The following is a 14,834-nucleotide window of genomic DNA, read 5'->3' on the forward strand; positions in this document are numbered from 1 at the left end:
ATATGCCTATTGCCTAAATTGTAACCAAAAGGAGAAGAAAGTTCCGTGATCAGTCTAAAATTCCAGGTGCAAATGTAAGGTAAAGTGATCCACTCCACATCAGCCGTGCATTAAAACATAAGTGCAAAATACAGAATGTTTTTTTAGTAATACACAAAAAAACAAGGTTAAATAAAAACATTAATGTAACCAAATCAAACCACTGCAGTCATTAGTTCCACCAGTGCAGGCATTTTATCACTTCAACTTATACAATGATCCCTCTACACCATAGAACAGAGGCCAAAAAACTGGCAAGAGCAAGATGAAGACTTACTAAAATGTTGATTGTCACTGATCTATTTGTAACAGTTCTCAAGTGAAATGTAAAGTATTATGTAAAACAAGAAGTCCAGAGTACAAAACATAAAGGGCTTCTCAACAGCAGAACCATATAAAACTATAATTATACCCCCAAAAAATTCCCTACCACCTGTAATCAATAAACAATTATGCTATAAATAACACAGGTCTGCAACCAAAAAGCTGTTTTCATAATTTGATCCGATTCTTATGTTTTTCGGTGCACTGAATTCGAAAATGACCATTGTTTTTTCCTGGGACATCAGGTTTTTTCACAATCGAAATGTTCCTTGGTCAAACAGGTAGCTGGAAATCGCTAAATTTCAAATTCATCATACTTGGGGGGAAAAAAACTGAACATGGAAAAACAAAATTTATTTTCACTGCCAGTGCTCCCAAAAACATGAAAATACATGTTTATTGGTCCTGATGGTGATCACTGCATTGTTGAGTGTGCTTGCTAGGGCCTGCCCGGACATGTTCTTTCATGCATTAACTTGTTCTCTGATTCCTCCACAATCTTGTATTTCATTTCAGTCGTCATCCTGCTATTGTCTGTGTGGTTCAAAATTAGTGCAATGCCTCCAAGAAAGTGTGTAAATTCACCTGACAGTTTCTGGTTCATATGTGGAGCGTTCATGGTGAAAAAGCAGCAGTTGAATATTACGGATTTTGTTAAGAAAGTTTATTTTGTTTATTTTAAATTAAAACTTGGTGACCAAGATAAAATTTGGGCTCCTCATAAAGTATGTAAGCGGTGCGTCTTACTTTATTCATGAGGGCAATTTGGCGTTTTGCTCTGATTTAGAGGGGTTAATGGCTCAGTTCCACATTCAGTATGATTTTTCTGAATGGAGGCTTTTCATTGACTCTTCCAAAAGAAGCTTAAAAGCAGTTTTACTTCACAATGGTGGCCGTTATGCATCCATTCCTGTTGCTTATTCGGTGTACTTGAAGGAGACTTATGAGAACTTGGGAGTTGGTACTCAAGAAAGTGGGTTATCAAAACCAAAACTGGTTGGTATGTGGGGATTTAAAAGTATTGTGTATGCTGCTGGGACAACAGGCTGGGTACACCAAATATCCTTGTTGTCTATGTTTATGGGACAGTAGAGACCGACAAAATCACTGGAAGCAAAAAAATTGGCCACCAAGAAGTCTAGTTGTTGGTGAAAAGAATGTTCTCAGAGATACATTGGTACCCCCTGAGAAGGTTTTATTACCACCACTCCATATAAATTAGGATTAATGAAGCAATTTGTTAAGGCACTTCCCAAAGATAGCGAATGCTTCAAGTACTTGGGATCCAAGTTTCCAGGTTTAACGGAGGCAAAACTGAAAGAGGGGTTTTTTGTTGGCCCGGATATTAGAAAACTCATATCCGACAAAGACTTCATCAGTTCAATGACCCCAACTCAAAAAGAAGCGTGGGTTGCCTTTACTGTGGTCATAAAAAAAACGTTTTGGGAAACCAAAAGGACCCAAATTACAAGGAAATGGTGGAAACAATGTTGAAAGCGTTCCACAAGCTTGGTTGCTCCATGAGCTTAAAAGTCCATTTTCTCAACTCACACCTTGACTATTTTCCTGAAAATTTGGGAGCAGTGAGTGAAGAGCAGGGAGAACGTTTCTATCAAGATATAAAGAAAATGGAAAGAAGGTATCCAGGGAAATGGAGTGTTACGATGATGGCTGACTACTGCTGGATGTTGTACAGGGATCTTCCGGAAGCCACCTACTAGAGGAAAAGCTCAAAAAAAAGTTAAGAGTTTAAAAAAAGACGATTTCACAAGCAATCTACTTGAGTGTGGTGTTAATTTTGTCGTCACCTGTGCAAATGAGTTAATATTTTTCATTTAAATAAAATATTTGCGTTAAGAGATTTTTTTAAATGATGACCACCTGTTTGTTCGAAAACCTGACGTCCCAGGACAAAACGGCTGTCATTTTTGGATTCAGCGCACCAAAAAAACATAAAAATCAGTCAACTAAACCAAAACAGTTGTCCAAAAAAATTTTTTTGCAGACCTGTGTAACTAAAAATGGGAAATGGCTTACTTGGTCCAATATGAATGAGCCTGTCTAATTATACTTGTGGGAGATGCCAACAAGTTTCACTTCTCTATGTGTGAAACCAGAAGCGTAGACATTGCCAACTATTCAATGTCAAAGTGCAGGAGAATAAGTTAGTATTTTATTACAGTAAATCACAGTAGCATGCCATACTCACCATTACTTCCAGACTAGGGACAGACTTAAAGCAAGAAGAGAGAGACTCTTAGTTAGAAAAGACATGTTAGAAACAGAGCAGAGAATTAGAAATGAATACTAAACAGCAGATATTAAATATGCAGCACTTTGTACAAATATATTGATGTAAACATAAATGTTTAGAAAAAACAGCAATACAAGCATCTACTTAACCCTTAAATGAAGTTCTGTCTATAGAGATCTTCTGTTGTCTAATAGTAATAAAATCAAAGAGCCTAATCATTTAAACTGATGATAGATTAATATTATTTTTCTCTAGATATAATGGTCTTTCTTTTGCAATTAAGAAGACTTTTAAACAGAACCAACATATTCTTATGACAGGTCTTATACTCAAAATTTGTTTGTAACCTCAAGCTTCAATTAGTTCTAAAAAGTAAAAAAATCTGGGTAACATTAGCTCTGTAAAGACAAACAATTGATATCAAAAGGACAACAGAACTCAGAGCCAAAGCTGGCTACCTTATAAAACAAAAGGGTGGAGCATTAAGATGTTGTAATATTATTCAATACAAAAACAGCTCACTTTAGTTAATTACAAAGGAAATATTTCCTGTTAAAGTTCACTATTAACTGTAATATTAAATATGTTTTTTTATTTTTGCCAAAGCCCTTGCCGTTATCAATATATAGGGCCAACAATCCATACATTAAAAATGTGTTCCTTAGAACATCTGCAATACATTATTAGCAACAAAAAAAATAAATAAATCATAAAGGGAAACCTTCAAGAATTAGTTATAGGTATAGAATGTATAGAGGATGATGATGATACCAACAGCCAAAGGATGAGACATATTTTACAGGTTGCGCCTTAGGGAATTCTATTGGATTTACTGGCTAAGAACTTTGTATCATGTAGGCCTAAACAAATCTCTACAATTAAACTTTCATTAAAGAGAAATCTATGGTAGCCAAATGCCTTTCTAAATATTGGTGAATTATAATGCTAATATTTTGCTCACTAGGAGTTAAAATTTGATATAAATAAAAATAATTTAATTCAATGAAAAAATACATTATATTTAACAAAAGATACAATTATACTACATAATACTACAGATTTGTTATGCCCTTTTCAAGACTATAGGAAAATACTGATATTTAACACAATCCTATAGATAGTTTGCTTCAATGTCTTTGTCAATCACATATAATTGCAATTTACTGGTAGTGCTATTATGATTAATCTATATAGTTATAAATGTGCAGAGATATGTAGTAAAAGGGTGTGTGTGTGTGTAGTTTATACTTAGTTCATTACAAATTAGTTAAGAAAGAATTGTTACTTGGATGGCTTTATGAGCTATACCAAAGCTATAAATCACAAAAAGAACCCACAGTGGAATGGCAATATACCAAAGGTAAAAGAGCTATAGACGCAAAAGAGCCATCAATAAATTTACAGAAAAACAGCTATTAAACCAACATAATGATCACTATTTATATAGCGCCACTGATTCCATAGCGCTGTACAGACAACTCATTCACATCAGTCCCTGCCCCATTGGAGCTGGGACACACACACACAGACAGACAGACAGACTCTATGCTCAATTTTTTAATAGCAGCCAATTAACCTACTAGTATGTTTTTTTGAGAGTGTGGGAGGAAACCAGAGCACCCGAAGAGAAACCCAGTCAAAAATGGGGAGAACATACAAACTCCACGCAGATAAGGCCATGGTCGGGAATTGAACTCATGACCCCAGCGCTGTGAGGCAGAAGTGCTAATTACTAAGCCACCGTGCTGCACATAAGCTACACACAATAGTAGCACTAAGAAGATATATTGTTGCTACGCGATTCCGCTTCTCCCTTGTTCCCATCCCATCCCCCTACCCACCCCACCCATCCTCTCTTCCACGGGGTACTACAGAAAGCGCTAAACAGGACCAACGGACGCTACACACAGAGGAATAAACCAGAAAACAGCTCTCATCTACCATAAAGAGCATTGGAGGAACACTTATCAAAGGAAAGTAAATCTAATTAATTACCCTCCTACCGCTCTCCCAGCTGTTTCCGCATACAACATCACGCTTAAGACCTACCCAACCCACATCATGGCACACACCACAAAAAGTTGTGCCGCGGCAGAAAACCCCCTAAAGTAAAAAACCCACAGGAACCGGAACCCCTGTTACACCCGTTGTGACAGAACGGACTGCCTATGCCACCCTGTCTGTTGCTGCTGGGAACCGGCTGGGCTTACTTTGCCACCGTTCCCTTTCTTTATCCCAAATAGGAGGGGTTTAAGCTGCTGCCACCACTAGACTCCTTGGCAGCATCCTGAATCGCGTTCCTTCTGGGTAACGGTCACTGCTAGAGTACCCTGTTGCTGGTGTACCTGGGCTAGTACCCCTGACCTCTTCCTATTGATCAGGGTTGCTGTGGATGGATACCCCTGGCCTATCACATTGGCCAGAGCTGCTGGGTAGCGGGCAGAGTGGCGATACCGGAAAGCTGGGTCCAAACCTCAGAACAGCTGGGAACGGATTAGAGTTGGGTCTAATCTATAGGACAAAGAAATTTCAGCATGGAAGAAGTTGTCAAACAGGTCTTTGAAGCAAGTGATGTTTATGTTGTTCCAGTAGTCCTAAAAAGGACAGTTCACACTGGTTGAAGATACCGGTGATCAAGAGATCAGAAGAAACAAGAACACTTCCTAATACAAAACAGTGCCTTTTTTATACATATTTTGAGTACCATCATAGCAGAATGTAATCCATCCTCCGGTCCCTTTTATCAAATAGGGTTGATTCATGCAGCCTGCATGTGAATCAGCCTTTTAACATTGCTGCTAGTGGCAGGGGGAGTATACCTCCCCCATCCACGACCTGCGAGGAAGAGGGGGGCTCAGCCCACTCTTCTTCCTCTGGTGTCTGTCTGTCTGGGGCGAGAGATTAATCTTTTAAATCTCCCGCCCAAACTTACTTCCAGCTGAGCTCCAGCTAGGGACATAGCTTCCTGGGACCCCCAGGAGGCGCTGCACCTCAGAGCTGTTTGATCTCAGAAGGCCCCCGGGGAAGCCACTGAAGCTGTCTGCCGGGTGGTGAAGGATCCAACCCCCGCTGGACCAAGGGACGGGGTAAATACTCTTTACATTTATTATATACATTTAACATACATATAGTTACACTCCCGGCGCCTAGCACCTGGAGTTAACCCCTCTGGTGCTGCACGCCGGTTAACTACCAGTGCTGCAGCACCAACACACTAAACATTTATAAAAATAAACCTTCATCTATACAGGGGTTTAACCCCTTTATGGCCGCGGGGCTGGGTGCTACCCAGCCAGCGCTGCAGCGCACACATAAAACATTTTTATTTACATCTAAAACATTCAAATACATATACAGCTCACGCAACCCCTGCGGCGCCGGAGTCCATTTCAAGATGGCCGCCGGTACTCGGAGGACCCAGCCACACTCGTAAAGGCAGCAACCAACACACCATTGTAGCAACACATACACAAATACAGACATCCAAGGTTAGGATCCCTATTCACCCCAGCTAAGAAAGAATCATGCCTATATTTTTGCTTTTGTTTTCAGTTGTTTAATATGTATATTCAAACCTCAAACATGAATAACCACTTAATTACAGGTGGAAGATAATCAGTAATCACTTCTGATAGGAAGACTTCATTTTTATTTTTTTTGTATCAAATATTTAAAGCGAATACCTGTGCTAGCTAACACAGAAATGTGGCAAGCTTATAAAGTAATTGCAAACCAGCTGTGACTATCCATAACACAAGAACTGTTTTGAACTGAACACTTTGCTGTGAACTGCAAAAATACAATCCGTTGGTGTCACCGATGGAAAAGTGTGCAGGCGGCTCTGATCTGCTATGCAATGATCAACCATTGGGGAGACTTCTATGTGAGGACTGGTGGAAGTACAGAGTGAGACTTAAATGCAGTGCCCTCAGTGTCAGGAATTACTCCTGTAATACTATATAACCAACGACAGCCCTCCTATACGAATTCTGAATATTCTACAGCGCTAATACTAAGCTTCACTCACCGCTGATAAACACTGGGTTACATTCTTTCTATTATACATTGTTTTGCACATGTGCTATACAACAATATATATCTAACTGGATAATTACTTAGGTTTTCAATTCCAGCTGGTTATTGTGGGCATATCAATGTACATTTTTATTTTATTTGAGTTTAAATAAGTGTTTAACTAATTTGATTCTGTGATAGATTTGTTTGTTTTAAGTCTGAAGTGCAGCCAAACTTGTTTTGTCTGTTAAGCATTTACTAATATAGAGAGTGCTCATTATCAGGTGGAAGCTCTAACAAGTAGAGGATTCGCACACAATGCCAAAAAGTGCCAAAAAGTGAAGTAAAAAACCCCCAGCACTTTTGCATGTGTCTACACATAATTGCAAAGACAACAAGATTTGTCTTTTTTTGTGCAGAACATACAATGCATTAGAATAGGCTGCAAATTCAAATAACTAGATTATTTCAAAGATCATGTTTTCAAAACCATGGTACTCCTCCAGATCAGGCTCATGCTTCATGTACACATTAGACTGATCATCTACAATATGCTCCATATACACAATGAATTTGTACTTATTAGCAAAGGTGACCCTCTCAGAGTGTGAGAGTGGGCAGAGACTTGCCATGGTTTTTCTACTGGTGTGGGTGGTGTTTTATTCGGTATTGTTACAGATGGGGCCTGTCTGCACAGCTTGTGGGTGGGTGGGTGTGTGGTGTCAATTGGCTCCCTTACATGACGTGGTGCAGGGAGAGGATTGACGCTTTGACTCCAGGTATCACCAAGCTGCACCATGGGGGAGGTGAAAGTGATATATTACCTGGATGAGCTGAAGACTCCCTAACTGGTGTAAGTGCTAGTACTAGCCCAGACACAAGGTGGTGCTAGGCTGGAGACATACTATGAATGGGTAATTGTCACTTCAGAAATATCTTCATAATATCCAATAGCTCAAATATACTATGTATAATACAGCTATATGTGTCTACATGCAGAGTCAATTATTTGATGTTCATATTTTCTCAGTACAATATCTTATATTACCTTATTATACCAGCATAATAACCTATACCATGTATTATCTTACACTGCACGGGCATCATACCTAGAGCGCATGTATTGCTAGGAGTGGGGGCAGCAGTGTTCCCAAGGACACGGACAGCGGCCCTGCCCTTTAAAGCGAGCACAGCATCCAAATCATTATATTATCAGCTCTTACTGCACTTTTTGCCTCCTGCGGCCTGCTATGGTATCCAGACTTGAGCGCCAACTTCATGTGCTGGACAGTATCCAGTTATGTTGAATTACAGGATATAAGAGGCAAAGCATCAAAGTGATATAAATAGAACTTATAATCAATGGTTGGCTTAAAAAAAAGTCTTATCTTTAGCAAAATACAGCATATTAATAATGCATAACCAGTGATCATATAATTAGATTTTAGAGGCAGCTGTTAATTGTAAATCAACCATTATAATATATGCGCAATTAATCATTCATGATAAGTAGTCAATATAAACATGACAGTATTTAGTGTCAAACACTTAAAATATTGTTGCATATAATTGTCAATTGCATATAATCGTTTAGAAGGTGGTCAATTCTTTTAACAACAACTATATAGCTTCTGCTTACCAGTTTGGCCTTGATGGCCCCAGAGTCCACATTCTGACCAGTCTTGGAGTGTAGCTGTAGTTGTACAGCATGAAGCTGCAGAAGCTGATCATGGACCTCTTTCTCCAATACCACTTTTTCTGCCTGAGTCTCAGTCAGTTCGGATTTCAAATCCACAATCTGAGCCTGCAAAATTCAAGAAAATGTTTTATACCTTTTAAGGTCTGAAATATATTAGTTTTGCATAATCAATACTACATAATGTAATGCACACCCCTGTTTGTCTCTAGATCCTTACACTGCAGTCTGATCTTATAATTTAGCTATTCTCTCATTGGGTCGTCTGCTGACTGCATGAACTAGGACATTATTAGATCATTATTTTGCAGTGCTGTACTGTGTTGCAGCTAAACGCAAAGTGACAAGACGTTGAGATTAAAAGCCTGTCACAAACAGGTTTGTCTTAAAATTTAGACTTCAAAACATTTTATAGCCAAATTCCCAAATGTTGCTGATTTTGGTGCTATTCATGTCACAATTAGCATAAAAAAAAAATGGCATTAATCATATGATTAACTTTCTAAAGACAACTACTTAACACAGGATTTATTAATTTATTACTAAAATCTGGAGGTAATTTTTAGCAATTTTCAGTTTTTTAAAAAAAAAATTCTGAAAAATTACATGGCTGTACCATAAAATAAAATATTTGAGGCTCTGACTTTTGAATTTATTAGTTTTACATCTGATCATTTTTCAAATACATGATTGCTTCATGTACATGGAAGCCTTGTGGCACCTTATAGACATAATAACATAATGTACTAAGACTAGACCTTAGCCATACATTTACTGCATACTTCCTACTCTCCCAGATCCCATCCCAATCTTCTTGCGAAGAGGGCGGTGCTGTGATGATGCAATTTGCTGAAAACGACATCATCATGGCCCCACCCATGGCAGCACGACAGCGCAAATAAACGCATGCTCACGATAACACGAATCTCATAGTCACTCACTCCAAACTTGCCCCTTGGTCCTCCCCTCTGAGAGGTATTAAAAGCAGACAGGTATGATTTTTAGTACACACTGTCCTATCTGACCCTTCTAGATAAATGTTACGATTTAACATGACTTCTGTGAATTTTATCCTTAGAATGAAAGAAAAAAGGTCTAATGTGAAATGCGCGTGGAGGCCTAACACTCAAGGACAACTGCATGCATGTTAAACAGGGACTATGGCAAATTTCAGCAGCAATACTTAATAAAGCCCATATTTCGCTATTAATGGTAGCTAAATCAGGGTGTTCCAACTGTTACTGGCCTGTAGCGTCCAGGAAAGCAAGAAAATGTCTCATTAAAGTCACAAGATTTACATAAAAAAAATTTATATACTGAGAAAAATTGGTATCATTGGATTTTATTTGTCAAGGACTAGAGATCCGATTGATACTAGTTAACAGAACATGAAATTATGTTTCTATTCTGCCAAGGAAATAAATATTCAAACAAGTATGAAGAAAAGCAGTTGTTAAAAGAAAAGTAGATGTTAAAACAGAAAACGGTTAGAAATACACAAGTTGTACCAAAATCCTAAAATCGCCATGTAAAATGTGCAGGTATATATAGTAGATAGAGCTTTAAGTATTTGTTGCTTAGTGTAAACCAAAGAATTCCAATTTGGCTTATTTCTTAGTAATTAACCGTGAATAGTGGGTTGTAAACACAACTTCCACATTGCAGTTGAAAAAAGTTCAAGAAATGAAAACAGCTTACAGTCAGCAGAGATGGAGAATATGCTAACAGATTACATTCTTATTTACAGAAGATATTGGGGCGATTCAATTTCTTACTTCCAGTATTAAGATTACCATCATGGTAATGTTCCGTAGACTTCACATGATATTTTTTTAATTCACGGCATGAAGTTCCTGTGTTATTCAAATCTATTATTCATTCTGCATTAAACTGGGTCCTCTGCAAGGTATCTAGTGTACATGGGTGGGATTAGAAAAGCAGCAATCCCACATAGAAGGTTTATTAGTTTTCTTTAACTGGCAAGTACCTTTTACACATGTATCAAATAGTAATTTTTCTTAGCTGTCCTAAAGATCATTGCCTCATTTTCAAAAACACTCTGAAGGTTACAAAATATGTCTGCCCGCTACACAGACATAGGCTCACCGCATGTCAGATGAAGGCAAAGGGGTACACAGAACAGACAGAGTTCAGAGGGGTGTTCCAAAGCCTCTCTGCTTACTACACCATATGGCATGTGATTTGTTGTAATGGTAGACGATGACGCTGTGCAGAAATATAAATCAATAATAGTAGCCTGACTAAACAAACTAAGAAAAAATGGTGATACGAACATTCTCTTATAGTCAGGCCACATTGATTTAATCTTAAAAAATATTTGCTAAAGAGAGGGCTGCCAAAAAGATGGGCCAAACAACACTCTCCTGCCAGAATACATCCTGCCAGAGATGTGTATTATTCCCTGTGTCTCCTGTGTGTAGTCAAAAGTGAATTGCAATCTTCATTTGAGAATTGTGCTGCATTAAACACCATTCACATAAGCTTTTTAATTATATTATTTTATTATTCTCTTTATAAAATATCAATAAAAAAATAATATAATTGTTTATGCAGTGTCACAAAACACAACATTGCACAGTGAGGAGGTAAAGCCTATAACAAATATAAAGAGGACCAACAATCAAAGTTGTGGACTTTCAATAAGGCATAGTAAGTGTTGCACAGAATACACAAGAGCTATACAACAAGGATGAACAGGTAGATAAGATGGGAGCAGACTGTTGTTGAGTAGCACAACACAGAAGTGGATTATTTGCTTATTGTTTACCTGTAGTTAAATGTGTAGAGTGTCAGATGACTTATAACTTTAAACTCATTTAAGCAATTTAACTCCATCTGAAGACTTAAAAAAAAAAGTCAGACTTCAAAGGCAGGATCACTACAATGCTTTTACAGCATACAAACCTTACGCTGTTTCAGGACAGATGCTAAGGTAGCAATCATGCCTTTTGCGTGTATTGTATGACACTTATTTGTTAATTAAATGTCTTCCCTATTACATTTTATGTAAAGTAAGCTATTCTAGACTAAACTGCAAATGATAGACAGGGGGTTGTTGTCTATTGAAGACTCAGAAAATGGTAACATACAGGATGAATTCACAACAACATTCTTTACACTGTATGTGGATTATATCCTCTTGTTAAACAGCTTTTAGTTTATCAAGGAACAGGATCAGAAGATGTATGTAGGTGTGTTCAAACAGAGCTTTTGTAAAACATTAACCTTACAGAAAAACTTGTCCGGCAAGGTCACAGGTCTGGCTAGTGAGAAATCTATCTAATAGCATCCTTCTTTAGGTTGGGTACACACTATACAAAATTTCTCCCAATGCGATATCATTTTACCAATGGTTACAATGGTTATAAAAAAAAAAGAAAAAAAAAAGAAAAGTCTCGATCAGCATGCCGATTCATGTGTACTAAACACATTTTACAAGATTTACTGTCAGATCTTTGCTCTTCATCGGTCATAACCATTGGCTGAAAAGATAGTGACTGTGCACACTCCATAGAGATCTATGGACACTGCCTGTCCTGAGTGCATACACACTGCAGAGTCAGCACAACATTGGTGACCTTTGAATGAGATTTTTAGTCTGGTTTAAAAGTCAAACAATACGATGTGCTTTAGACCGATAATCGTTAATCATTGCAAGGTACACACTAATGCGGTATCTGTCCGAATAGTCATTTATCGTTTGATTGGCCTGATAATCGTCTGAAGATACTGTAGTGTGTACCCAGCCTTACCTAAACAGAAGCAAATGGTGTCCAAATGACATCATGAACAAGATTTCCCTGTGGGATAATCACGATCATGAACAATATAAGTCCACACAAGCTATTTCTGAAAAACTGAACATTTTACTGTCCAGATCTTCATCAATAAATGAAGGTCTTGCACAAATAACAATGTTGACAGTTTTATCTGAATCACACTATCCTGCACTGCACATTTTCTATCACAGCACTGCAACAGATCATTTATGGACAGTTATTCATGTCGCCAGTTTAAAACCAGTGTGCGTATTATGTTTGATCTTTTCTCTAACAATATATGTGTCTACATATACCTGTAATTAGAGAAGCTACTGCAGGTGCAAGCGACAGACCAAGTTTTATTACATTCCAGAAGTTCAACAAACAAAAGTGTCACATGATGTCAAGGAGCCAGGGTCATATACTAAAAGGCATAGCATTCTTTGGAAACAAAGTTTTAGAAGAGTGTTTTTCAAAAAGAAAAAAAGAAACAAAAACAAAAAAACAAAACTTGGCAGTGGGTATGAGAGCTCTAATAGTGAGTGTAAGCATTACAAGTCTCAGGATCTCAGGATGCTACTTTTTCTATTTTCTGAGATTACTGGTAAATTAATTGGGAATGTCTACAATTATGTTGAAACGCTAGCATACATGAAAGAGAAACAACAGTGGGTATGAGGCCTTAGGTATAAAGTTTTCAAAAATAAATTTTAAAAAAAGGTGATTTTGGGGTGACTGGCCATTGTGTTAGCCCTAGAAATCTGAGGGATGTTTTGGAGCACATGTAGGATCTGTGTTGTTTCTTTGATTAAATACATTGTTTTCAGTTATTAGTGATATTAATGGCAGTACAGTAGCTTAATGGTTAGCACTTCTGCCTCCCAGCACTGGGGTCATGAGTTCAATTCCCGACCATGGCCTTATCTGTGTGGAGTTTGTATGTTCTCCCCGTGTTTGCGTGGGTTTCTTCCGGGTGCTCCGGTTTCCTCCCACACTCCAAAAACATACTAGTAGGTGAATTGCCTACTATTAAAATTGACCCTAATCTCTCCATCTGTCTGTGTGCGAGTGTGTGTATTGGGAATTTAGACTGTAAGCTCCAATGGGGCAGCGACTGATGTGAGTGAGTTCTCTCTACAGCGCTGCGGAATTAGTGGCGCAATATAAATAGCTGATGATGAATGTGCGGCTCTTTCCAAGGTTAGAGTGCCGCACATGTAGCTCCTGAAGTGTGTCAGGTTGTCACTAAAGTAGGGCCTAAACTGAAGCTAGAGAAGCAACTGTCACTATTGGAGGCTCTACTGTTTATTTGGTTCCCTAGCAACAAGTGTCAAAGGACATGCACTTAGTTCATTGTATTGTATGTTTTGAATTGTGTGGGTCACTTGGCAGCCTGAAAGACTAATTGCTCCACCCATATTAGCTTTAGATAAATGATTATTTGCACTGTATAGGTCTTTGTGATAAGTTCTTTGCCATTTACAATTTGGAGGCAGCACTTATATATATATATATATATATATTACACACACATATATATATATATATACACACACACATTCAGTGTGCCATTTTTCACAGCATTTTTATTTGGGTACAAAGTTTACTCTCTATTTTATTTAGGGAACACCAGGGAAACAAATGAAAAAAAAAAATAATTTCATGTTTTAAGGCCAAAACTGTTTCTTGCAGTTAGTGCACTCCCCCCCAAAATATATTGGACAAGATGCATTTTCCAGAATGCGTGGGACTTAATGCTTACATTAACAGTATTTTTTTTGCATAATCATCATCAGCTATTTATATAGCTCCACTAATTCCGCAGCACTGAACGCAAACATCAGTCCATGCCCCACTGGACCTTGCAGTTTAAATTCCCTAACATACCCACACACAGACAGACAGACCGCATGAGACTAAGGTCAATTTAATGGCAGCCAATTAACCTACTAGTATGTTTTTGGAGTGTGGGAGGAAACTGGAGCACCCGGAGGAAACCCACACAAACACTGGGAGAACATACAAACTCCACACAGATAATTGGAGAACCATACCTAGCATGAGATAAATTTTAAAATGGTATTATTCTTTCCCCATACTGCCACTTTACTCCTCAATAAGAGTGTTTAGCTGTGCTTATCTCAGTCATTATTGTGTGTATGATGTGATCATCAAGCAGCAGAAACAACACCTTCCATATCTGCAATACAAAACTTATAGTGACTGAGCACATGGTTGCCATATTGATGTTTACAACTGACCATCGATGCAAGACACTGCTAAGAAAATTAAAAGGAAATGGGACCGAAAAATAAATAAATAAATCTATTGTATTTACAGCATTTTTTTGTTATACTGACTTTCTTCTTCCAATTACTGAGTGCAATGTGAAAGAGTATGTTTAATATTTAAATGCTTTATATGCAAATTCAAACCTCCCGGACAGCTGTCTGCAAAAGTAGGCAAGTATGAATAATAGAGGAGCATATCTATAACTTACACTGTAAGAAAAGTGAAAGAGGAAGTGTAAATCTCCCCACAGTACCCACATATGATTTATTGTGGGCACTCAACAACCCACATAGAATAAGATTGTCAGAAATTGGTCTGCTGTGGAAGACAGCTGGAGAAAATGTGAAATCTGGACAGTCTACAAACTAGATTGTGTTACCACGTTTATACAATAGCTTTGTCCAATTTACATTTGAACAATCCCAAAAAATAC

The 14,834-nt window shown here is 37.9% G+C and overlaps 1 protein-coding gene across 4 annotated transcripts in view; it reads right to left on the reverse strand.

The window, feature by feature from the left end:
- GOPC (golgi associated PDZ and coiled-coil motif containing) overlaps nucleotides 1-14,834 on the reverse strand; it is a 30,466-nt gene that overhangs the window by 11,916 nt on the left and 3,716 nt on the right. For 2 of the 4 annotated variants that reach the window (XM_075202974.1, XM_075202973.1), the window contains exons 2-3: nucleotides 8,271-8,435; nucleotides 2,573-2,596 (exon numbers count right to left, since the gene is read on the reverse strand). In XM_075202974.1, the coding sequence (XP_075059075.1) occupies nucleotides 2,573-2,596; nucleotides 8,271-8,435 (189 nt within the window). The remainder of the gene's footprint in view (nucleotides 1-2,572; nucleotides 2,597-8,270; nucleotides 8,436-14,834) is intronic. The other 2 variants (XM_075202976.1, XM_075202975.1) reach the window with 1 other exon arrangement.

This window comes from Mixophyes fleayi, chromosome 3 (assembly GCF_038048845.1).
Source record: "Mixophyes fleayi isolate aMixFle1 chromosome 3, aMixFle1.hap1, whole genome shotgun sequence".
NCBI lineage: Eukaryota > Metazoa > Chordata > Amphibia > Anura > Limnodynastidae > Mixophyes > Mixophyes fleayi.